This window comes from Rosa rugosa, chromosome 2 (assembly GCF_958449725.1).
Source record: "Rosa rugosa chromosome 2, drRosRugo1.1, whole genome shotgun sequence".
Taxonomy (NCBI): domain Eukaryota; kingdom Viridiplantae; phylum Streptophyta; class Magnoliopsida; order Rosales; family Rosaceae; genus Rosa; species Rosa rugosa.
Genome location: NC_084821.1, coordinates 34,207,449 through 34,233,537, shown reverse-complemented (window position 1 = coordinate 34,233,537; position 26,089 = coordinate 34,207,449). Strand labels below are relative to the sequence as shown.

Below are 26,089 nucleotides of genomic sequence, written 5' to 3'. Positions count from 1 at the left end.
TAAAAAGTCACAGCAATCCCAAACTAGTCCTGATTCTGGTACAAATAAGCCGATTCTCACTAATCCCAAACAAGTTACAAATAAAAAAAAAATTCAAATAAAAAAGTTTAAATATAAGCGTTTTTGCTTCTGAAAACACGATACCAAACGCAGCTTAAGCAAATTGCAATTAGAAAATTTATAAAATAGGGTGAACAAAATTTGGTAAAGTTACCTAATTTCATTTGATCTAGAGGGATAAGTGTTCTCTTCATAAGTAGGAGTCTTGAGTTCGAATTTTTTTATATTGCTGTAATTATGTGTAATTATGAGTTGTTGACGTGATAAAACATAATGACGCAAATAAAAAAATAAAAAAATAATAAAAAACTTATAAACTGAAAGCAGCTCAACATCTCCAGCATCGCCTCGACGTTTTGTGCAGAGGTTTGGTTTGGGCGCGCGGTTGTGGGAAAAAAAGGAGAGAAATCTAGGGATCAAAAGCAAAATGGACGAAGCTGAATTTCGACGCCTTCTCCTTCTTTTCCCTGTCGTCCGATCTCGTGACTACCATGTAATTCTCTCTCTCTCCCTCCCTCCGAAAAGAGATTGTTTGCTTTGGTTTTCTGGGCTTGTTGTTCATTCTTTTCTTGTTTTTTTGTGTGTGGTTTGATTAGTCCCCCTATTGTATCAATTACAAGATCTTTTGCTTGAAAGCTTGTTGCACATTGGGCATCTGCTTATATTTTCAATTCGATCACATGAAAAGTACATTTGCCTTTAGTCGATAACTAGATACACTTGTGTAGGAGGAGCTATACATCTAATAGGAATATCGAAACAGCTGCTGCTCATGTCACATGGAACTACAATAAACATATGTTAGAGAAGAGACACAAGAAAAAGGATTGCAAGAGTTTTGTGGTTTTGTGTAGAATGATTAATAGGCTGCTCACTTTTCAATCATCACTAACTCATAGAACAAGCCAGGTTTCACCCAAATTGGTCCAACTTTGGAACCACTACTTATATTCGTCGTCGAGTTTAGACAGGGGAGGGGTGGCAATTCGCAGAACCAACACCTGACTTTGTAGTGGTTTGAAGTGCCTGATATGTATTGAGTTGATATGTGTAGTAAGAAGGTGAAAAATGGGGGGGGGGGAAATTAGATTTTGAGTGTATTGGACAATGGGGGCGTCTCCTTTGTGTGAATCCTTTCCATTTAGTATTATTCTATGTATATCTTGCAACGTGTAGTGGCCATTACATGTGGTGGTTCTTTCTTTCAAATAGTTGGAATATGAATTTCTGCAGCAATTTGAATGTTGTGAGGTAGCTTTATTGTCTCGTCTTTTTGTGTTTCGATTTACTCTTGTCAGGTATACTGGATAAGAGATCATATGAACTTGAGTCTTTCAGAGATTTTTCTCTTAATATTATTATTGTGGGTTGATTGGTGAACCATATTTCCATCTTCAATTCCTGTACATGATTTGGAAGTAAGTATAGACTTTCAGTTGTCTTATTGCTCGTTGTAGTGTCAGTGCACGAGTTGTTTCTTGTGACATTATTCATTCGTAGCAGAGGCGTAATGTTTTGTTAGCTCTCCTTGTTGGATTATGTGCAAAAAGGTGGCGGAAAGTGTTGAACTGTTGATGGCCTATTTCTTCATTGCCTATAATTTCAAGCTGTAAAAATATGTTATTGGAAGCATATTTAAAGTGGGTGATTCTGAGTTATTCCTTTTTAATGCTTGTTTAGAAATTTGACGAGGGGATTGGTGTTGGTGGTCAGAGGGAGAAAGAGTGTTGTGGAGGTGTGGTGTGCTGGCTATCCTGCGGAGTAGTAGGGATAAATTTACTAATACATCTATGCCTTTTGTCCGAATAAATCTACTGTGATTTCCTAAAAAAAAAAAAAAATCTTTACCCATTTTTGTTTCTACCTGTTTTGAGCTTAAAGGGTCATATAAAGAAAAATTTTCTGATCCCTATGCAAATACATGTTAACTTTATACATAACATCCATTATTCTAACAGTTTCACTGGAAGGCCTCTACCGTAATATTCACATGTCTTTTCCTGTCCCATTGGTACTTGATTTCAGGTTAATGTGGTAACTAGTATTTGAAGTGGGAGTATGTTTTTACAAGAAAATTAATGTGTGGTTACCATTTTTTAGTTTTAGAGTGGATTGAATTATTGGCGATAAACAATTTATTTTGCCTGAAATTATCTGAAGGGGCTATTGTTATACTCGTCTTGTTTTGATAGTTCTTGAAGTTTGGTCAGGTTCTTTCCATTTGATTATTAGATTAAGAACTGCTTCACATTGAATGGCATTCCTTCATCTTAGCCCTCAATGGTATATAATCTGCAATGTGGGGGAAAAGAGTGTTAACCATGTGTTCCTTCATTGTCCTTTTTTGTTAAGTAAGCTGCGTCATTCAAGAGGGTGTTGTGAGTTCCTTACTATGCAGTTTAAGTGTATAGGAAGGAAAAGACTTTAAAAACCCTATGTGAATGCAGAAGGTTGGTAGTTTTTGGGCTATTTGAATGGAGCGAAGTAGAAGGGTTTTTGAAGATTCTTGTGTGGAAGAGCTATTTTGTTGAGTTACCATGTATTCCTTCATTGTCCCTTTTTGTTAAGCAAGCTGGGTCATTACAAGAGGATGTATGAGTTCCTCACTGTGCAGTTTAAGTGTACAGGAAGGGCAAGAAGGATAAAACCCTATGGGAATGCAGAAGGTTGGCAGTTTTTTTTGGTTATTTGGATGGTGCACAATAGAAGGGTGTTTGAAGATTCTCGTGGGGAAGAGCTTTTTCGGTGAGTTAGTTTATGGCCTTCTCTGTACGCGTTGTCGGTCTCTGAAGAGGATAGACATGATTCACTATCAGCCTTACTGTTAGATTCGAAAGCTACTGCAGTGAGTATCTATAGTGTTGTATCTTGGACGTTTATATATCCTTGACAGTGCTGTAATCTCTTGGTCTTAGTGCACTATTTCTCTACCTTGGTTCGTAGAATGAGGACGTCTTGTCTTCTATTGTACTTTGTTGTCTTCTTCTAGTAATATTTTCAGTTTATTTATTTACTTTTATTTAGAAATAAGACTTATAGAAACGCTTCAAGGTTTAGTGTATCAGTTTCACGTGGCCTTGTTTGAAGTGGGAATTTTGATGATTAATTCTACAACCTTAGAAAAAATTCTATGTTTTTGTTGTTGTGGTCCAGCCCATGCTTAGTTACCTATATTTATTATATACCTGCTCCTTCAAATAGTAGGAGCAAGCTACAGCCAATAGGAGTTATGTTTCTGTTGATGGATGGTTGGGCAACCCCAAGTTGATGCCAATATGGAAGGGACGATTGTTCCTCATCCTAATTGATAAGAAGTGATTGTTATGCCTATATACAGGTGTTAGGGTTGTTTGTATCAGTGGCAGACAACCATAAGCCTGGCTGGGAGAAGCAGCTCGTGCTTCTGGCAAGGTTACCACTCAATGGGAGAGTTAGGGAATTCCACTCCACTGAGAGAGTGAGGGAGTCACTCAAGGCTTGAGTGAAGGAAATTTAAATACCTCTCCAGGTTTAGAGAAGAGAATATTGGAAGACAGAGTTTGTGATAGAGAGAAGAAAAGAAATAAGAGTTTTCCTTGTTTTTTTTCTCTTCATTTCTGTAACTCAATGGGAGAGTTAGGGAATTCCACTTCTTTGAGAGAGTGAGGGAATCACTCAAGGCTCAAGTGAAGGAAATTTAAATACCTCTCCAGGTTTAGAGAAGAGAATATTGGAAGACAGTTTGTGATAGAGAAGACAAGAAATCAGAGCTTTCCTTGTTTTTTTTTCTTCTTTATTTCTGTTTTACTCTCTTGTTTTGCTGTGTTTCATTTTATTTATTTTTTATTTTTTTGATTTCCCATTCTGATTAATCACGACATTTAGAACAATAGGATTAGTAAGTTGCTTTACTATTTTTGGAAGTGAGAAGTCAAATGAGTCAATTTCTTCCAAACAATTTTGGTGGAACTGACCAGTGAGGCAGTGACCATTCCTTTACTATTCATTATGATGTTTCACAGTTTGATGCTTATATATGAATCAATTCAGTTATCAACTTTATCTAATTTCAGGCTGAATCAGCGCAATCTAGAGAGTCAACTTCTAAGTCAGCAGAATCTGAAGCGGTATTACTTTAACTTTTGCACAGAGTTTACCATTTGTACACACATAGGTAGTTCTAGTTGACTTATTTGGATTTCTTAACAGCTAAAAGAATGGCAGGATGCATGGGATGAGGGAGAGAAAATAGACGTGGAGAAGGAAACACCTGATGTACATGGTATGCTATAACATTCATTTCTAGCAGACAATTCACATCTTATTTTTGCGGTTGAACTAGTGGCCACACCATAAACTTTGGACCCACTAATGCCCATTGGACCATTTCAGTTTAACACAATTATCACAATGTGATGGCCTCTTAGATGTTTCATATGGGGTTATACGTTTCTAATTTTGGGGGAGCGTTAAGGAATTATCTTTCTTATAAAGCCTGTTTGCATTATTGGGAAATGTTTTCGAGTTCTCATTTTCTTATGTCAGCCATTAAAAATGGATCATCTTCATCCTTTTCTCCATGCATGTACCACTTTAGAACATGTGTAAAGGTGTTAAGATAGAGATTGCATGGATGCATTGGCAACTAAAGAGCAATTCACAGTTTTGTGGGTATTTAGATAGAGGTTATATTGATTGCACTTATCTGGTTGTGTACTTACAGATGCATTTTGGGAGAAGCTAAAGTTGGTTGCTGAGAGAAAGGTATGTCACTGGCCCATGATCTATTGGGGTTTATTGCAGTCTACATATGAATGCTTATAGAAATGAGTATCCAACATGATCTAAATAGTTAATGTATAAACACTTACAGATAATTTGAAACATGAATATGTTGATGTGTTTGTGGTTTACAATGCATTTTCTTATCTTTATTCAGTTCTGTATGCATATGGTGATTTTAGATTACATTTATCTATGCCTGATATGTGTCCCAATTTCATCATTGCTCATGTCAACCTTTATCCATTGGAAAATTTAGTCCATCTACGATTGAAAATAATAATTATTCTAGATGCCTAGGTATGGAGAAATGGGTGTAATGTCCAGTGAGTGCAGATCATGTAGTAGTACTTATTGTCTTCAGTTGTGGTGGAAAGTTGTTTAAGGAAGTTGAACTGTGTTAAGGGAAGGGCTCTTATGTTGAGCATTCAGTCTATGGTGAAAGGGGACAAAGCTAAAACTTACGGAGTTGCTAGTTAGCAGTTTTTTTATTATATTTGACAGTCTAGCATAGTAGGAGAAATTTTTGGAACTACAGAGGGGATGGGGAGGAAGAACTTTGGGACTTCCCTCTCAACTAGTTTTATCGATGTGCTACCTGTGATAGTGCGGCTTTGTTTGTAGTTAGTTTGTTGTCTTTTGTCTTTTGTTTGCCTTTCAATTTTGGTTGTGGATTACCCTTCCACTAGTTGTACTTCTTGTCAACTTAACGAAATATCACTTCTCAATATATATATATATATATATATATATATATATATAAGAGTTGAGATGATAACTAAGTAATTCCATGTTATCTGCATATCAGGGATGATTTTTTTTTTTTTGTTTCACCACCATGTCCATTGGTCTTACTTATGCCAACTGCTATCTGCATATCAGGATTTTTCCTTTCCTTTCCTCTTTCTCTCTGTTTTCAAATGTTTGCATGCATCAGCCTCAAACAAGCATTAAAAACAAAGATTGAAGTCATTTAACTTTATGCCTAAAAGGTGCCTGCCTTCAGTGCTGAGGCATAGCCTTTTCCCGCATGAGGCGCAGCCTCTAAGTTGAATTTAGGATCTGTGCAAGAAACACCGTGTATTATTAACTGGTGCCTTTAACAAAAACACATTTGGTATGTTAAATGTCGGAAGAAAAGTAAGGACTCTACATGCCAGCATTTTATGACATTTCCTTGGCAATTTTAATTGGTGGAATCAATATATTTAACTTATTAAAGCATAACATTTCATTTCAATTGTTGTATCCTTTTCAGATCTTATGCAAAAGCTTCCTTCTGTTTTAAGTTTACATATGTGCACCCATGGGCATGTACGCTAGAGCAAGTGTACTTCCTTGTGTACCCTTGGTGTTAGCTTATCTGGTATCTGGCATATGAAGCAGTTGTCAGCTGTTTTATCTCTTGGTTTTCAATTTGTTTTTTGTTTTGTTTTGTTTTTTTTAACTTGTGTCCGAATACGAATGTGCGTGTATTTTAGAAGGGCTAAACATCATTTTGTACCCTTGGTGTTAGCTTATCTGTTACCTTACTTTTGTGTTCGAATACAAATTTTTGTTGGAAGCAAGCAGAAGGAAGCAAAACTAACTTGTGGTGCTCAACTGTTTAGGTGGGTGCCACAGAAGCAGAAAGATTTTGCAAGGCATTCCAACGAGTTCATAAGAAACTGGTATGTTCAATAAATAAAGTCGTAGACCTTATAACTGTTTCCAGTTTCTATTGTTTGTATGGTGAAAATTCCTTGGTTCTATCCGTTACAGGTCTATGAAGAACTGAGTCTGGATGCTGCTAAGACCTTTCTGAACTCATCATGAAAATGTGTAGCATATAGTTTCATTGTGTGCTCTTGTAAATTTTCATGTTATTTGTGATATTAAACCTTCTCCTTCCTGTGAACAAAGGTTTTAGTTACCCTTGTTAAACAAGGTTAAAGCTTTCTTAATGAATTCATAATGTAGCTAAAGATGTTGATGCTTGATACTATTGTTTTGGATTAACATGTATTAACTTGTAATCTTTCACATTGTTGTTCATATTGCAAAAAATATTCCGGATAAGTTTTGACTTTTAAGAATTTGAAAGGATTTTAGAACCAACAAAAGTAAGGTAACAGATATTTGAACAAAAATTTGTTATTTTCAAATTTTGACTTTTGGTCGTCGTTGTTATTTTTGTCTGGTTTATTTTCGAGACAATGGGGAAATGGACTGGGCAATATTTTTAGGCTATCAATTTTTTGAGGGGAAAACAATAATAAGAACTAAAATTACGCATGACGTATCAGCATTTTTGGGTATGATAGAAAAGACGTCACCCTAGGAATTTTTGTTAGCAATTAAATCCAATATACAATTTTGAATTGCATCTCGACCACATGTATTAATATTAAATGTTAAAATTATAACAACTCAAAATTGTGTATTCCTTAAAAGTTAAAACTGTCCCTTAGGCCTTTCAAAAAAAAAAAAAAAAACTGTTCCTTAGGTGAACAAGACTGGTATTTGAAATAGTACGTCCTTAGGCGTAAGGGCGTGAAGTGTGTAGTGCTTCACCAATGCGTCTTGAGTCTGACACAAAAGACTCTTTTTTTCTTCTTCTTTTTACACAATTATAAAAAGTTCTATATTTGTTACTATATAATTTATGTTTATATGTTTCAAAGTATAAAATATTGTTGTTCAGCGAGCGTCCCTTTAGATCTTAATGAGTTTAGAGTGGCTTAGATAGGTTATCCGGTTTGTCCCGATTTTCTTATGTAAGTTCTGTTAGACTCTGGCCTGTTTTCATGGCTTTGATATCTAATAACATCAAATCCGTTCAAAAAAAAAAAAAGTATAAAATATTTTTTGATATGTCCTGAGGGGAAGTTAGGGTTTAAGCTAGGGGTATAGATAATGGCGTGGTGTAGGCGGCAGTGTTTTGCAATGTTGGAATGTTTTGCAACCAGCAAAGCAAGGGCCGCAGCGGCTACGTCAACGTTAGCAAGCAACTGGAAGAAGGAGATCGACGAATATGTTTTCAGAATTCATAAGAAGAAATTCTTCTACTTTAAGACCACTTAAGGCAGAGGAGAAAAAGAAGAAAGAAATCATGGAAGAAGAAAGCTTTAAGTCTAAGTCTCTCTACTTATGTTTCGAGGAGGACACTGACGACAATGTTCATGTTATTCAATTAATCCATTAGATTAAGCCATCTGTTGGCATCAATAATACATGGCGGCGATGATCTGAAATTACAGAAAGTTGCTTATAGATGTGGAACGAAAACGGTTGTTCCCCTACATATGAGAACTGGTGTCGTCGGCTCCAAAATTATTTTCTCTGGTGGTAAGGTTGTTCCGGAGAAAAAACCTTCTCATATTGTACAATATTCACCAAGTAAAGAAGTTTGTGTGTTTGAGACAGTTCCAAGCATAGATCCAAATCCGAGGTTGCAGCACTCCCAAGTTTTCAAGATTAGTAGACCTGAACCTGTTCTAGTAGAGGTGAACGACAAACTTTATCATTTCGGTGGTCAGTGTGACTGTGAGTCATTCGAGATATTTGAACCGATACAGGATGCCTGGTTGCCTCTGGATGTGCCTCCTCAAAAGTATTCCTACGGCTTCACTCATGTAATTGCAGGCACTAAAATCTTACTCTGGGGCAGAAATCAGACTGGAGTGTACATGTTTGACGTGACCCACCCAGAAAAAGGATGGACAGAATTGGACCCTTGTTTGGGACGCTATATTCCCTTTATTGATGGTTATGATAAACTATTTGTCAAGTTGAAGTTTCATCATGGTCATGGTCCCTTTATTGATGGTTATGATCAAGCATTTGTCAAGTTGAAGTTTCATCATGGTCATGGTGAGGGTTTCCTAATGTTCTCCATTAATTTGGAACAACCTCATAAAGTACTAGCCTTCCACATGTCTTATACATGTGATTCCTTGAAACCTATGTAACCTCTACAGCTGCCAGAATGGCCTCCAAGATTTCATAGACCAAGTCAGTGTATGTTTTTTCACCTAGAAGGGCAAAAAGTCAGCCTTGTTTTCTCCGGTGAAAGATTAAATACATTACGTGATTACTCCCACTATTATGATCATTATGAATTTCCTTCTGATTATGACGACAATAATGAAGAGAACGAAGATGATGATGAAGACAACAAAGACGATGGCCAGTCTGTCCCGCCAAAATTCGTTTTGCACTTTAGTGACCTATTTACCGCCAGTTGACCAAGTTATACACTTCTAATTTGCCATCATATTTGAAGAAAAAGGTTATTGATCAAACTATATATCAGTTTGGTACCTGATGTTTTTGGCTGACACAAAATAAGTACCTATAATCCTAATTTTCCTACCAGACCTGATCACAAACACAGCCTACATTTTGATTGATTTCCAAGGAAAATTCAACATACAAAAGAGCTAGTTTCAGCAAGCATTAAACAACAAAAAATCCACAAGTAGCAAGCCATATCCATAACTACAGTTTGAACTATAAATCTACTCAGATCCACTATCTGCTGGTGGAGAGGCATTTGCTGGTTTGGGTTTCCTGTGAGCAAGCGATTTGAACTTTCTATGTGTGAAACCAGGTCTGGAGGAGCTCGTTGGAGCTATAGTAGACCGTGATTGCTGGCTTGGCACATAAGCAGGCTGGGACTCTTGGATTGTTGAAGAAGAAACTTGTGGTTGTACGTTCGGAGGTTCATTGTGCTGCTGCTGGACATTTTCAGCTTCCTGTTGTTGCTGCTGCTGCACATTCTCTCCTTCTTCCTGTCGTTACACATCATGATCTTCTTGTAATTCCAAAAACAGATATAATCCAAAAACATATATATATATATATACGGAGTCGTTCCAAAGAGGACATCCGCACTTTCGCTAAAGTGCGGACGGTGACGCTGCAGCTCGGCTCAGGGCGTGACGGAGCGGCGGGGGTTGCCGGAAGGACACCAGGGGTCGGGCCGAGAGGTCTGCAGTCGGTGGAGTCACCGGCGACTTCGTTGCAGCGCTGCCCAGAAAACCTACAGTTGCAGGTCGGGTTGCTGCCCAGAACCTGCAACTAGGGTTGGGCACGGGCCGGGTTCAACTAAAATTTTGCTGGGCCCGGGACCGGCCCGTTTTTTACGGTTCAGGCCCAAAGCCCGTTTTGCAATCAACAGGGACCGGCCCGAGACTGGCCCGTTTCATTTCGGGCCGGGCTTTCGGGCCCAAATACTTGTTTTCTGCAATTCACTTCAAAGGCACTTTCTTCAATCAAGAAAACCAAGAACAAGAATTTACGGTACTGCAATATCTCTACTGATTCTATGAGGAATTGAAGAATTGTAACTCAAACTGAAACCATGGATCCCCTTCTTTAGGTAGGTCCAAGTCAGGATCGGAATATTGAATATTGATCAAGGACTGGAAAGGGAAATTACTTTTTCTATCTTTTAGGGAGCAGACACATACTTGTCAATGCAATCCTTATCAAACTTTGAAAAACTGGGTCTCCGTCATTGTTTCTAGAAGGCCAAAGATCCCATCCTATCTCACACTTGCTCAAAACCTCTCTTGTCTCTTACCATTGTTTCTTCTCGCTTTCCTTTTCCTTCTTCTTCTTATTCGTCTTCTTCTTCTGGATATGTACAAATCATGCGTTGATACCCAGAAACACAGCTATGCTTGTACTTCCGTGCTGAACCCACTTTCCCCTGTTTCTTGTTTCTGTAAATAATGGCCACCATTTCCCTAGTATGAATCAAAACGTTATCAGAGTCAAAATTCTTACGGTATTAAAGAATTTCTCAGTACACCAAGAACATAAAATTACTTCCACCAGATTTCAACATAAACTACACCAAGATTCAAAATCAAAACATGCATCAAACAATCAGTAAAAGCAATCATCCATCCGTTGAATCAAAGCCACCAGTTAGAAAGAAATCAAAGCCACCAGTTACAGACCTCAAATCTTGAATTTGGGTGGTGATCGGAATCTGTAATTTCAGAGAGAAACTACAGATTTGAGATTTAGGTCCGTATCTTCTGCAAAAACCCGATCTTGCAATCGTTGGCGAGCTTGAAATCGAGGCGTCATAGGTGTACTGGCCGTATCTCTGTAACCCGATCTTGGGATCGCCAGCGAGCTTCTAATCGAGGTCGAAACCTTGAGATTGGAGGGTCTTGAAGAAGAGCGAATGTGAGGATTAGATGGCGAGGTCGTCTCTCGTCTAGAAGAAGAGGAAGATCTGAAGAAGTAAAGAGGAGGAAGAAGAAGAAGAAAAAATTGGAGAAGGAGAGAGTACTTTTTTTTAGAAGAAGGAGAAGGACTTCATTTGAAGGAGAGAGTATGTGACACGTCGAGAGAAGGATAAAGACGCGTGGAAAGAATAAAATAATCAATAAATACCTAATAATGGTATATACGGGCCTGACGGGCTTTATTTTTCTGAAAACACAAGGCCCGGGCTCGGACCGTCTTTATCTACTTCAGGCCCGGACCGAACAGTTTCGCGTGAAAAAAATTTAGGGCCCGGACCGTACGGGACAGGTTGTGACGGGTCGGGCCGGTCTTCCGGGCTTTCGGGCTAAAATGCCCAGCCCTACCTACAACCCCGACCTCCTCCGACCTTGAACGCTGTCCAGAACCGTCCTAGATGCCTCCGGCCTCCCTCCTGCAAGCCGCGCGCCGCCGTCCGCACTTTAGCGAAGTGCGGACGTCCGCTTTGGAACTGGCCTGTATATATATACAAGATGGATTTTTAAAGTTAGAGAGATAGAAAGAAAAAAAACTTATATGGAACCGTTGGGAAGAAGAATACATACTTGTTGATCACTGGACATATTCGTGATTGAAACTTGATCTAAATCCACCCCCAAGTTTTGATTCTGCTGCAATCCTTGAGACTGAATTGCTTGTGGCCTATATGCGAGTAATCAAATATGGAGTCAGTGAATAGTACTAATATTCATTTGAATATTTCCATAATAAGCTTCTTCTTTCTTAATTTAGGGAAAAAAAAATAGGTAGAATGCATATAAATTTTGACTTGAAAATTACAAGGTACAATGTATCATTTGAAATCCATCTAGGTGTTTTCTTTGATTCCATATGAATACAAATATCTATATATGAAAGAGAAATTTGTACAAATGGTACCTAAACTATGACTCCTTATAAATTTCGGTACCTCAAGTTTTGAAAATGTACGGTACCTGAGATTTTGACCCCGACCGAATATATGTATCTAGAGCTGTTAGCTCCGTAACGGAGCAATTCAAAATTGAAACGGGGAAGGGTACTTTCGTCCATTCGGTTTAGGCAGTTTAACCTAATCCTGTTTCCCCCCCCCCCCTTTTTCACTCACTTTGGACCTCGATCTCTCTCTTCTACCTCGAAACGTAAAGTGAAACCTCTCAACCTCTCTCTCTCTCTCTCTGAAAGGAATCTGAACTCTCTCTCTCCTAGCCTTCACTTTTGTACAAAGATTCGATTCTTTGAATCCAAACAGACAAAGCTAAGATTTGTACCAATATGGCTAGATTTTGGAGATACTTTCGTCTCAATGGGGAGCCACCATTTTACTTAGGTAAAATCAATGGTCCCCCTCTCCAAAAAGTGATTCCCTTTTACTCGAATTTGTTCTCATATATTGTATTGTTTAGGGTCCCTATTGTTTATGGCTTTATATGGGTTTGTCTAGGGTTTGGGTGTGTGGTCTGTTTAGTTTTTTTGGGTTTTTTGTCTTCGTCCGCAATTTTTAATTAGGGTTGTCTCTGTGATGTCGAGAATGAAGTGGTTGGGTAGGTTAAACGAATTGGATGAAATAGGGTGACTGGCTTAGGCTGGTCGGTGAGGGTTCTTAAATCCCAGCGGTAGGGGTTCTGGACATAAATGAAGTGGGAGGGGTTTGGGGCTTGTTTGGTAACCCTCTTAACTATTAAATGAACTTTGTTGCTGCTACATGGGTTTTGTGTGTGCATCATGTGTAACTCTATGAACAAGATGACATCTAACTTTATGAACTAACTTGGATGTTGTAAAAAGTACTTAAAATAACATGTTGATTTTACAATTGCAGATCCTAGCCTTTTCACTATGAGGATTCATCAATGGTGCATGGACAGACCAGCACAGCATTGGTCAAAGTCACACTTTGATCCTAAATTCAATTGTGATGTTTTGTTGAACAAACACAATGAGAGTTTCCATAAAAGTGGTGAAGCTAGGAAGAGGCCAATACTTAGAAGAAATCAGAACTGCTACAATAGTGAGATTAGCTAATTGAAGGCAATCTGGGCCTAATTTGAGGTGTAAGGTTGGCCAAGAGTTGAAAAGCAGTTGAAGAAAAATGCAGCCTTGAGCTATGAATACAAAACTGTGAGTTCAAGTAATAACAATATAATATATTTGAGATTCAAGGCAGAGGTGTAGCATGTTCAAGTGGTGTGGTGGGTGCACATTTAGTGAGCTTGGAAGCAAAGATTTGCACATGTAAGAGATGGGACATCTCTGGTTTACCTTGTGGGCATGCAATAGCTGCCATACACTCTAAAGGGTTAAAGCCAGATGATTCTGTGCATGAATACTTCACAAAGGAGACCTACATGAAGGCTTGACCCCATTATGTTCCTAATAGCTGGAGTGTTTGAGTGGGACAAGATACACAGGCCATTTACACCTCCTCTTTATAGGAGGCAACCTAGGAGGCCTAAAATGTCTAGGAACAAAGAACCTGGTAAGTCTTCCAAATTTCTACTTTGATTTTAGTTGTGTAATTTTGCAAGTTTACTAGTGGTTTTTTTGTTATGAATTGAGGCTATATGTTCTGACTTATATATACTTACTGGAAATGGTTGAAAAGGAGAAGTAGCCCCACCCCCTGGAACAGAGAAGCTACCTAAGGTGTATTACTGATAGGTGACTTGTGGCCTATGGAAGAAGAAGGGCCACAACAAGAGGACCTGCAACATGAGGAATCAAGGTGTTTTTTTTTTCATATCAATTTGTTCATGTTGTTAACTAAGTCAGAGGTTGTGAATGTCTGTGAAATTATATGTGTTTTTGGAATTACAAGAAGGTCAAGATGTGCAGCGGTAGGAGGAAGGAGAGAATGTGCAGCAGCAACACAGGGAGCTGACAATGTGCAGCAGCAACAACAAGATGCTGAAAATGTCCAGCAGCAGCACAATGAACTTCTGAACATGCATCTACAAGTTTCTTCTTCAACTATGCAAGAGTCCCATCCTGCTTATGTGCCAAGCCATCAATCACGGACTACAACAGCTCCATCAAGCTCCTTCAGACTTGGTTTCACACACAGAAGGTTCAAATCGCTTGCTCACAGGAAACCCAGACTAGCAAATGCCCCTCCACCAGCAGATAGTGGATCTGAGTAGATTTATGGGACCCTAGATTTATAGTTCAAACTATAGTTATGGATATGACTTGCTACTTGTGGATTTTTTGTTGTTTAATGCCTGTTGAAACTAGCTCTTTTGTATGTTGAATTTGCCTTGGAAATCAATCAAAATGTAGGCTGTGTTTTTGATTAGGTCAGGTAGGAGAATTAGGCATTATAGGTACTTATTTTGTCTCGGGCCAAAAACATCGGGTACCAAACTGATATATAGTTTGGTCAATAACTTTTTTTTCAAATATGGCGGCAAATTAGAAGTGTATGACTTGGTCAACTGGCAGTAAATAGGTCACTAAAGTCCAAAACGAATTATGGCGGAAAATATTAGAGGCTAAATTTGGCGGGATGGACTGAAGGGACGAAATTACCCTCCTAAAATTGCTAGCTGATAAACTCTGTTGCGGAGCTAACAACTCTAGGTACAAATATTCGGTCGGGGTCAGAATCTCAGGTACCGTTCTGATATTTTTAAAACTTGAGGTACCAAAATTTATAAGGAGTTATACTTCAGGCACCATTTGGACAAATTTCCCTACTTATCAAGAACAATTTTAGGCCATCTCCAACCCAACTACATAAAAGGCTAAAAGCCTATTTTTTAGCCCTTTTGGTCTCCAACCCAAACAATTTAGGGCCAAATTGTTAAAATTGAGAACCAAAAGGCTAAAGAGAGGGGCAAATTTAGCCTTCAAAGTAGCCCTTTAGCCCTTAGGGCGAAATGGATCAAAAATGGGAGGTCCACCTGTGGTAGTGCTGCGTGACATGTGTTGCTGACGTTATGTAGCCGTTGGTTTTTTTTTTGTTTTTTGTTTTTTTTTTTTACACATATAGCCATTGGGAATTTTTTTTTATAGCCGTTGGTCAATTTTATTTTATTATTTAAAAAAAAAAAATTTACACTATAAATACATATCACCTCAACCTTCTTTTTCACATCTTCCTTCTACTTCCTCATATATATATATATATCTCTCTATTCTATATCTTTCATTTTCTCATTTCGAAATCAGCTTTATTCCATTTTGAAATTAGTTTTATTCCATTTCAAAATCAGCTAAAGATATTTTTGATCATCTTAAAAAAAAAAATACAACCGAAAAAATATTTTTTTATCATAAAAATGATTTCAATTACTATAAGTAAATTGCTGATAAAAAATAAGAACATATATATATATATATATATATAGGATTTTTCTCAGGTAAGGATGTCCTTAGTTTTTCTTATGGAACGGATTTACTGTTTTCACCCACTTTCCGATCACATTTTCACATCTTAACCGTTCAGTTTTTAGATCCTAATGTATGTATCACCTCTGCAAAATTTCAGCCAATTTGGTGATCGTTAAGGCGTCCAAAACTGCAATTTACACGAACGAACCGAATCTGTCGAACCGGAACCATTCGTTTACATTGTTGTAATTTGCAGTTTTGGATGCCTTAATGATCACCAATTTGGCTGAAATTTTGCAGAGGTGATCTATACATTAGGACCTAAAAACTGAACGGTTAAGATGTGAAAATTTGATCGGAAAGTGGGTGAAAACCGGAAATCCGTACCTAAGAAAAACTAAGGACGTCCTTAGTGTAGCCGGACTGATATATATATATATATATATATATATATATATATATATATATATATATATAGCCGGAGGCATCTCGGACTGTTCTGGGCAGCGTTCGAGGTCGGAGGAGGTCGGGGTTGCAGGTTCTGGGCAGCAACCCGACCTGCAACTGCAGGTTTTCTGGGCAGCCCTCCAACGACGTCGCCGACGACTCCACCGACTGCAGACGGCTCCGCCCGACCCCTGGAGTCCTTCCGGCAACCCCCGCCGCTCCGTCGCGCCCCGAGCCGAGCAGCAGCAGCGCCGTCCACACTTTAGCGAAAGTGCGGACGTCCTCTTTGGAACGCCTCCGATATATATATATATATATATATATATATATATATATATATATATATATATCCAAAATGTTAAAAAATATTGTAGGGCTATAATTTAACTTTAACGAGTTGGAGACGGTCACATAGATAAATAGTATAGAATTCAGGGCTAAAATTTAGCCCCATTTTTAGTCATTTTGGTTGGAGATGGCCTTATGTTATGCTGTTTTTGAAATGTTTTGGTCTGTGACGTTGGTGATCCTAAGCAAGCAAAGACAAAGGTCGTTGTACTGAGAAACTTATACCTGGTGTTGGATTAGGTGGGACCCTAGTCGTGGTTTGGCGAACTAGTTTGCGACGCCAAACGTATATATGTATGAAACCAATGAGTTTAGACCTTGGGTAACTTCCCTCCTTACTCAGCGCCTCCCTCTTTCTTCTCTGGCTACACTTTTCTCTTTGTCAATCCTCGCCGATCAATCTCCGAATATCAAATGACTCAACAGATTACAAGTTAATACTTGACAACCCCATCAAGCAACGCAGCAAACTCTTATTGCATCCAATATTTTGGTCATCTCCGACCAACTGTGACCGACACCGACTATCCATAATTTCGGCAAGAAGGCTAAAGGTTGATGCTTTTCTTTTTTCTATTCCATAAATTGCCCATTAATTTTTTTGGTTTCTTTTCTTGCATCTCTGTGATATTTATGCTGCTGTGAATCAAACCTCAAGCTATGAACAACTTAGATTGCTAGTTTCTGAATCTCATAATGTTATCAAACTTCAAATTTTGCTGGTTTGGTGTTGCCATGATATTGCCTTCTACAAACTTCCAAACAAAATTTCTCAAGCAGTGCATTTATAGTTCAAATATTGACACTTGGTTCAGGTCTTTCTAAATGAGGGAATGTCAGTGAAAGAATTCTCAGACTGAGATCCCATATTTGTTATTTTCTGTGACCTCCTTCGACGAGGCAATCCTATTATACTTACTAAACCCCTTGCTTGTCTTTCAATCTTATAACCTGTTCCAACTCACTGACAGGATGTGTGTATCATATTTGACTTTGATACTGACATTTCTTGTCTCAAAATGCAGTGGCATGCGGTCATTACAGGTTTCCAAGACACGGGTGAGAGCTCTCTTTTCTATTCTATGTTAATTTGCTATAGCTGGATTGCTGGAACATGCGGTCAAAATTAGAATGACATTGACTTACTGTTTCTATGTTTACTTGCAGCTCTTCTCCTCACTGCCATCTATTACTCCCCTCTCTGATGTAGAAACCCAATTGAGAGCTTTTTGGAAGGACCCGGATCCTAAAATTTCGGAGGCGCTTTCGCTTTTTCATCATGCCATACATTCCAACCGCCTGCCTCCGGGGTCAGCCTCAGCCTGCAACTTCCTTGTAGACACTCTCGCAAGGTCTAAAAATTATGAACTATCATTCTCAGTTTATACCAAGATGACCAAGGTTGGTATTATTCCAAGCTTTATATCATTGAGTTGTTTAGTTTCATATTTTGTCAATACGCGTAAGCTAGAATTCGCACCCGGGGTTTTCGGCTTGGTATTAAAGCGTGGATTTCAGTTAAATGAGTATGTTATGAATCTTGCATTAAACGGTTTTTGTTCTAATGATGAGGTTGACAAGGCAATTGAGTTGTTTAGTGTAATGAGAAGACATTTTGTCAAGCCTGGTATTCGTAGTTATAACATTCTTATAAATGGACTTTGCAAAGCGAAAAAGTTGAAAGAAGCAGTGGAATTGTTGGTTGATATGGAGGTGTCGGATTCTGAACCGAATGTGGTAACATACAGCACATTGATTAATGGATTTTGTAAACAGGGTAGAGTGGACGAGGCCATGGGTTTCTTGGAGGAGATGAGGCAAAAGGGTTTGGAAATGGATGTTTTTGTATATGGGGCCCTTATAAGTGGTTTTTGTGCTAAAGGGAGTTTTGATAGAGGAAAACAACTTTTTGATGAGATGTTAAACAAGGGTATTTCTCCTAATGTGGTTACGTATAGTTGTTTGATTAATTATCTTTCAAAGACAGGCAAGTGGAAAGAAGTCACTGTGATGGTAAATGATATGACACAATGTGGAGTTCCCCCTGATGCTATTACTTACACAGGTATCCTTGATGGGCTTTTCAAAAATGGAATGGCTACAAAAGCCATGGCGATATTCAATTTAATGCTATTGAAGGGTACAGAGCCTAATAATGTAACATACAACGTTATGATTGATGGACTATGCAAGGAGGGGTTGGTGGATGATGCTTTAAAGATCTTAGAAATGATGAAAAGGAAAGGTGTAAAGCCTGATGTAATCACTTACAACACATTACTAATGGGACTATCCTGTGATGGGAAGGTTGATGAGATGATGCAACTTTTCAGTAAGATAACAAATGATGAGAACTTTGTTGAGCCAGATGTTATGACATATAACATGCTCATTTTGGGACTGTGCAAGGAAGGTAATCTTGATCAGGCTATGGAGATGTATCATACAATGGTTGAAAGGGGCATTTCTGGTAGCTTATGTACTTATAACACTTTGATCGACAGATGCATACAGGAAGGATTAGTTGACAAGGCCATAGAATTCTGGAGACATGCAGTTGACTTGGGAGTTATACCTAACTCAATCACTTATGGTGTCTTGATCAATGGATTTTGCAAAAATCAAATGGTCAGGCTTGCAAAAGGACTTTTTAGTAAAATGAGAGCTTCTGGGATTAGTCCTACTGTAATTGACTACAACACTTTGATGTCATCGTTGTGCAAGGAGGGTAGTTTGGAGCAAGCTAGGATGTTGTTTCAAGAAATGAGAACTGCAAATCATTCACCTTGTGTTGTCTCATTTAATACCATAATTGACGGACTTCTTAAAGCTGGAGATATTAAATCTACTAAAGAGTTGCTAGAGGATATGTTCAAATTGGGTTTAATTCCCGATAGAATTACTTTCTCTACATTAGTAAACCGGTTTTCAAAACTTGGGCTATTGGCTGAGGCTAGAATGTGCGTTGAGAAGATGATTGCTCGTGGTATTGAACCCGATGTCTTTGTATTCGATTCTTTATTAAAGGGCTACAGTTCTAAAGGTGAAACAGAAGAAATTGTTAATTTGCTTCATCAGATGGCAGAAAAGGGTGTTGTTCTTGACAAAGATATAACTTCTACAATCTTGGCGTGCCTCTGTCAAATCTCTGATGACGTTGATGTGATGGAGGTTCTCCCTACTTTTTCCAAAGAGACATCGAAAGGAATAAGCATTACCTGCAATGAGCTATTGATGAAAGTCAATAAATTTTATCCGGAACTTAAGTTATGTGCTGCTTGAGATTCTTCCTCTTGAAGAGGCCTCCCAGTGCCACAGAAGTGTGTTGCTGTCTATGTGCTATGCTATGTAAGTCATATTGTCTTTTGTTCTATTTGTAATTCATATAGAATTTGTACCATATTTTCAGCACTGGTGCGAGTTTTTACTGTCCTCCCCCTCCCTCCCTCCCTCCCTCCCTCTCCCTTTCCCTCTCTTTCCACAGGTTTCCCGAAAATTATTCTGACAGACAATAATTCTATTTTCTTGTATGTGGTGAAGCATCAAATATTAAATTCATACCCGAATGCTTATGCTAAATTTTCCATAATGTATGTACGTTCTCTTTTCACATTATCAAGCATTAATTATGGTCTGGAGAGTTTCCTTTCACAAAGTTGAGCATGTTTGATAAACGTGTCTAGCACTAGACTATTATCTTTACTTTAATTGAACTAGGAAACTTCTTCTAATAAAACCACGATATCTTTTCATATATATTCTTATTACTTCTGTTATCACTCCACATACTATTCTTATCTGGGCAAGTAATGCTCATAAGATTCTTATTACTTCTGTTATCACTCAACATACTATTCTTATCATAGCAAGTTATGTTCATAAAATTCACACACAGTTCTTATATATAAGACATTTTTATAAGGTTTGGCAACAAATTTGTCTTGTTTATTTAAGGCCCATGCTATGGAATTTGATTGATGAATTTGATTACGTCTTCGCATATAGTTAACAAAAAATCCTGGGTAAAGGGATTAGGTTGGGTGGTGTTGATGACTTGATTCGCAAGTGAAGGCATCAGAGTTATCAAACTACAACCATTCTAGCTGTTACAATACATAAGTTGGTGACTGATTCTCATTGGTTTAATTGCTCGCTAATTGCCTTTTTTGTTTTGCAATTTCTTTTTTGGTCGGTATATTTATCTTTAATGTGTCACTTGCTAACAATACCCTAACATGAAAAAAAAAAAAAAAAAAAAACAAATATAAACATCCTTACATACTTGTATCAAATCTAATAGGTTCTATGTAAAAATGGGGAGTGCAGATCAATTCTTTTTACATTGCCTGTTTGCACCAAAGTGACCAAACTCAGTTGTTAGAATGAGTTAGTAATGTGAGTTTAGCCACAAAATTGCTCAGCTTTACTTGGGAGAGGGGTGCCTGTGGAAACAAGGTGGTTCTGTGGTCTCTATTTGGAGGTGTTAGATTTTGGCCCTAAAATAGACAAGTTTTTTCAGAGCATATAGGAGGTGGCTGTACTTGGCTTCTCGTGTAAAACTACTTGCACATTACAGAGATATTCTAGTGTTTTTTATTCTTCCTTGTTAAAGGGTGATATTTTGTTTGATAATATTCATTCATTTCATTGTTCTTTTTGTATAACTTTCTTTGGTAATATCTTCTTCAGTTTTTTTTTTCCTTCCCTAAAAACAAATATAGGCTTTACCAGCATGAAAGGTATCTATTGAAGGATTGACTTATAGTATTTTACAGATGAAGTATGTATTGCAGCTTGATACAGACACTAAATTGTTTCAGGTTGCTGTGCTGACTGTGTTTGCCTTTTTATATGGACGTTTATATCTGGTTATGAGTGGATTGGAAATGAAGATTCTGGAGAACTCCTCCATACATAACACTAAGGTTTTTGGAGAGGCTTTGGCTATGGAGTCTGCTTTTCAACTGGGCTTGTTACCAATGCTTCCCATTGTGATGGAAATTGGTCTGGAAAAGGGGTTCCACAATGCCTTGGGTGATTTCATACTCATGCAGCTCCAGCTGGCCTCTGTTTTCTTCACATTTCAAATAGGAACAAAAGCACATTATTGCAGAAGGACAATCTTACGTGGAGGATTAAAACCCAAAGCAACTGGCCATAATTAAGTTATTCTCCATGCAGAATTTGCTGATAACTACAGTTTGTACTCGCGCAGCCACTTTGGGAAACCGTTAGAACTGTTTATTCCGCTGATTATGGAGTCTATGGGGAGTCCTATAAAAGTTCAAATCTTTTTTTGTTCTTCACTTTCTCCATGTGGTTTCTTGTATTTTCGTGGTTATTTGCTCCTTTTTTGATGGGAAGAGAACTGTAGATGATTGGATGGATTGGAAGAGGTGGATGGGAATTGATGTCTGACCGGAAGAAAGTTGGGAATCATGGTGGGACGAAGAATAGGAACACCTCAAACACATGGGTATCAGGTGAAGAAGGTTACACTTGCAGTCCACTTCTTTGTTTACCACCTGGAATCCTGGATATAGCTCACCACAACAAAGACTACGGGTATTACTTCTGTTCAATATATTTCATTGTCCTCTCAAGACTTGTTTAGATCTAGAGCACAAAATTTTAAATATGTCAATTGTTTTGTAGGTTTATGGACCTTTTTGGGCTGTTGTGGTATCTGTCCTTTCTCATCTTTAAGGTATGCGAATCAAAACCACAAATATACAACAGTGGAACATTAAACTCCTTTAGTCAAACTTGGTCGCAAGTAACATGCTTAGAAGTATACCTTTTCTTTGCTGGCGCGCGTGCACACACACACACACACACACGTACAACTTTGTTTGGTCCAATGTTGCTTACACATTTCTCATATATATTTCACTCAGATGGTTTCTACGCGGAGACGAAGATTTTACACCAACTTTCAGCTCAAGTTCAGGATACTGAAGTTGCTTCTTTTTCTTGGCTACATGTCAATCATGAGCGTCTTGTTTGTATTTTGTGATCTCACTATTTCAGATCTATTTGCTGCTATGCTTGCTTTCTTTCCCACAGGGTGGGCCCCTCTTCAGGTAAGTTGAATCATTTCTGTAGCTTCTGCATATAGTCATGCCTTTAGTTTACATTGAGCATGCCAGTCTCAAAATTATATAATTCAAAGCATTCATGCTTTTCAAGCTAGTATTGTCAAGGTGATGCGAGTAATGAGTACTTTTGTGACGAGTATCTTGACTACGTATGACTGTCAATTATATAAGAGAGGGGGGGGGAAGAGAGAGCTGGTTTAGTTCTTTCTGAATTGCTTTTAACCACAGTTTTCATTAACCAGCTACATTGTCCTCATAAGTCATAACTCTTCCATTAAAAAACTTCGATCAGAACCTCAAACCTGTATTCTTTACAAATGAGAATCCCAGCGCTACATAATCTGTTCTTTATAGAAAATAGAGAACAGAGAGAGAAAAACAAGGCAGCGGCTGATTCTACCAAGTTTCTTCAAGATAACAAAAGTAGCGTCATTACTAGCTAAAAAGCTAGACTACTCCAACTCTATTAACATTGTCTCTAACAGTTTTTAGATTATTTCATGCATTTTGTGCTAAGGATTATAGGTATTGTTTCAGTGTGCTGTTTTGCTTTGTACATTTGCCGATGAATTGTATTCACTAAACTAGTGGTTTATTTTGTTTTGTCAAGATAGGACAAGTATGCAGCGTGATGTTCAGGAGCCAATTCAAGGATTCTCAGAATCGATAAATGAGTTTGGAAGAGCATACGATTATATAACGGGAGTGATAATCTTCATGCCCATTGCCATTTGTCATGGTTCCTATTTGTATCAAAATGCCAAACACGCTTGCTCTTTATCCTAGCATCAAGTAGAGGCCTATAAAGGTCCAATGGTTCTTGCAGGGAGGTAGTTAGATCACACAGCATCAATCTACTCTAGAGTTCCTGTCATCTACACTTTCATTTTTCTTGTTCCAACATCTTATTGTGGCAGTTGGCATACAACTGGTTCCCTTCTTTTTTGTTTTTAATCAAATAAACAGCTAATATACAACTAGTCTATTGTGAGTCAAACTCACGACCTCCCACTAGACTTATACCACTAGACTAAATGATATTGGGCACAACTTATTCCTTTCTAATAAGAAACAGATGAATAAAAGAAAAACCATTATGATGATAGAAGTATGCAAGGCCAATGGACACGAAGTACATGTGATTTTTTTTATCTCTGTGGTTGACAGCGTAAATAATTTTTTTATTTTTTTTTGGTTACATTGGAGGGGTATTGAACCTTTGATCTAGCCTAGTTCTAACCTTTGGCGGGAATGGGTCGTTGGGTTTGGAGAGGAGGGGAGTGGAGTGGAGGAGGATGACAAGTCGTGAGGGAGATGGAAGAAGAAGGTGGGTTTTTTCATCGTGGGCTGTATTATCAACGTTAGCATTCAATTTAGACGGAGCGAGTGAAATTGAATACGGCTGATGAAATTAGAGAGTGAAACCAAAAGGACTAACATTATGTTGGATCCAAACCTCATAGAGATAAACTGAAATTAGTCCAAAACTAATGTCTTATTTTAATTCATAACTCACTTAACTTTCATCTTTCAAATTGGACCAGGGATTGCAGATGTTACGGCTTATCGATCTCAGTTGTATGTTCACAACACTTGATGTCGACTCCAGACTTCACTGAGTTTCCAGATCTTGAGACACTGGTGCTTCAAGATTGAACGAGAGGTTCACCCGTCTCTTGGATTCCTCAAGAAACTTGTGTGTTAGAAAATGAGCAATTGCAACCTTTATGTCAACCCCCTGCAGGTAGATTTTGAGAAGAAATGACGATGAAACTGATGAGAGCATAATATTTTAGTCTTAGTGCTGTCTTGGAACAGTAGATTAATTGATTGGTAGGTCACAGGTGAAATACTTGTCTAGACACTAGACACAACACGTACACTAATACAAAGTATTATACTTTTTTCAGGATTTGCTCTATTGTATGAAAAACACTATGACCATCCCTTTGATTCACCATTTTTGATAGTCTTGTCAAGCGCATATTTAAAGGTTTTTTTTTTTTTTGAGTAGAAGGAGGTCAGCCATTTTTATTCAATATGGAAAGAGACACCGCTACACGCAATATCACTCCACCTATTGAGTGAAGCTCAGGAGGGAGTAAACTAATAAGAAACTGACAATAAAATTTTTCCGCAGAATTCATCAGTAGACTCGCTGACAACCTCAGACCAATAATCCCTGCAGTTCCTCACGGGCATTGATCCCAATAAAAAATTAGGTACCGAGATAAAAAGCGTCCTGGATCCCAAATTTTTATAATAAATCCCCCGGGATCCCAAACCCAGATCCAGAACAGACAAAGCCCACATGTTGCAGCCCTAATAAGCCCAATAGGGCCCAAGCCCAAGTTTGGAAAACAAAGCAAGGCCCAAATCCAATTAGTGTTTTCCCTTGCAGCCAACTCAAAAGAACTTGTGATCTTGCCGTCGTCGCACCAACCTGTCACCATGCTTCCAGCCGTCCGGCACCTCGGTACCAGTGAAATCGAGCAAGAGATCCTGACTTCCGTAGCAATAGCCAACCCAGACAGAGAGATTTTGCCTGCATCAACAGCTCGGGAAGACACATAGGCCCCGGAAGAGTAAGACTCTGGCTTCTCTTCATCTTCCCCACAACTCCAGTAGCCTTGCTTCTTCTCCACATGTCGGTCTAATTGAAAGTGCCCTCGTCGCCATCCCTGGAGAATGGACTCCAACCAAACCCGATCCAAATCCGGCTCAATCGAAACCGTGAAAAGTCCTAGGTCCCAGATCCTCCAACCACCAGCAACCACCAGTTCAGTTGGCCGCCGAATGGAACTCAGCCTCAAACCCTGATGTGAAACAAAATGAGACAAAGGGAAAGCCCCCGATCTAAACTTCAAGGAGAAAAAAGAAAAAACGGGGAGAACGGCCTGGACCGTACCCGAAAGCTGCGCCACCAAGGGATGGGCCGGAATTTTTCTCCATCGGAGATGGAGGCAGGTACAGAGACGCCTAGCCATGGCCGGTGATCTCTCAAACCCTAGCAGAGAGTTCTAGAGGCTAGAAATGATTCAAGTACATGACTTCTCTTATATTTAAAGGCTTTATAGAACTTCTTCCATTTTGTTCATTTGTTTCTTCAGTTTGACAGCTTGTTAAGGCTCATTTATAAGGTTATGATATGTCTAAACCTGTACATAAGAACCCTTTATTCTCCACATTTTTTTATTTTTGGATTTTTTTTTATTGGAGGAGGTTAGCGTTAGTTAGTTAGCAACACACACACACCCTTAAAGGGTATCCCAGCAGAGGCGGACTAATACCTCCAACGTGGGACTTAGCAACAGGCCCAACTGCCATCACTAGCCACTAGGTGTAGGAGAGGGGGCTCGAACCTGGGTGTGGGGGTTCCACACCTGGAGGCTCTACCACCCCAGTTTTGGATTTTAATAAAATAAAACGTAGTACTTTGATATGGATGTTGTTCAAATGGTATGAAGAGTTTAGTTTGTACCGTAGGGATGTCTATTGATATGTATGCATTTAAGATTATATAACCCAAAATATATTAATGAGGAAATTAAATGTTTTAGCTCGTAATTTTTTTTAATTGTCAAGGTTTATTAATTTTTATTTCTTTCTTCTCAATATGTTTCAGTTAAATGCGTTTTGCTTTTTGCAATTGTCCATAATAAGGAACCACCTTCATGAACTTGGAAATTGCCTCCCGAGATCAAAACCCCTAGAAGATATTGCAAAAACAAATGAGGAATCAGGATTCAAAAGACCTAAGGATCAAATGGTCAAGACAAGTACACGACATACTCAGCAAA

The 26,089-nt window shown here is 38.4% G+C and overlaps 2 protein-coding genes across 5 annotated transcripts; both read left to right on the top strand.

Annotated features, from left to right (window-relative positions):
- The first annotated feature begins 384 nt into the window (after window positions 1-384).
- On the top strand, window positions 385-6,853 carry LOC133734159 (uncharacterized). 2 transcript variants are annotated; one of them, XM_062161796.1, is made up of 6 exons: window positions 385-553; window positions 4,113-4,166; window positions 4,264-4,321; window positions 4,763-4,803; window positions 6,432-6,491; window positions 6,583-6,853. In XM_062161796.1, exons 1-6 carry the CDS (start codon window positions 488-490, stop codon window positions 6,634-6,636), a joined length of 333 nt encoding a protein of 110 aa, XP_062017780.1. In that variant the 5' UTR covers window positions 385-487; the 3' UTR covers window positions 6,637-6,853. The 2 variants fall into 2 exon arrangements, with proteins under 2 accessions (XP_062017780.1, XP_062017779.1); XM_062161795.1 differs by having other exon boundaries at window positions 389-553; window positions 4,249-4,321.
- Window positions 6,854-16,420: 9,567 nt separating this feature from the next.
- On the top strand, window positions 16,421-23,298 carry LOC133732247 (pentatricopeptide repeat-containing protein At4g28010-like). 3 transcript variants are annotated; one of them, XM_062159745.1, is made up of 7 exons: window positions 16,424-16,745; window positions 17,217-17,250; window positions 17,359-19,539; window positions 21,012-21,756; window positions 21,847-21,898; window positions 22,089-22,274; window positions 22,904-23,298. In XM_062159745.1, the coding sequence occupies exons 2-3, from the start codon at window positions 17,221-17,223 to the stop codon at window positions 19,471-19,473; spliced, it is 2,145 nt and encodes a 714-aa protein (XP_062015729.1). In that variant the 5' UTR covers window positions 16,424-16,745; window positions 17,217-17,220; the 3' UTR covers window positions 19,474-19,539; window positions 21,012-21,756; window positions 21,847-21,898; window positions 22,089-22,274; window positions 22,904-23,298. The 3 variants fall into 3 exon arrangements, with proteins under 3 accessions (XP_062015730.1, XP_062015729.1, XP_062015728.1); XM_062159744.1 differs by having other exon boundaries at window positions 22,900-23,298; XM_062159746.1 differs by lacking the exons at window positions 21,012-21,756; window positions 21,847-21,898; window positions 22,089-22,274; window positions 22,904-23,298 and adding an exon at window positions 19,676-20,988 and having other exon boundaries at window positions 16,421-16,745.
- The last annotated feature ends 2,791 nt before the right edge of the window (window positions 23,299-26,089 follow it).

Excerpts from the sequence above, each read along its gene's own strand:
- LOC133734159 (XM_062161795.1), top strand. The coding sequence starts at position 488 with ATGGACGAAGCTGAATTTCGACGCCTTCTCCTTCTTTTCCCTGTCGTC. Across the intron at positions 554-4,112 it reads TCCGATCTCGTGACTACCAT|GCTGAATCAGCGCAATCTAG; the intron begins GTAATTCTCTCT and ends ATCTAATTTCAG. Across the intron at positions 4,804-6,431 it reads AGTTGGTTGCTGAGAGAAAG|GTGGGTGCCACAGAAGCAGA; the intron begins GTATGTCACTGG and ends TCAACTGTTTAG.
- LOC133732247 (XM_062159745.1), top strand. The coding sequence starts at position 17,221 with ATGCGGTCATTACAGGTTTCCAAGACACGG. Across the intron at positions 17,251-17,358 it reads TACAGGTTTCCAAGACACGG|CTCTTCTCCTCACTGCCATC; the intron begins GTGAGAGCTCTC and ends GTTTACTTGCAG.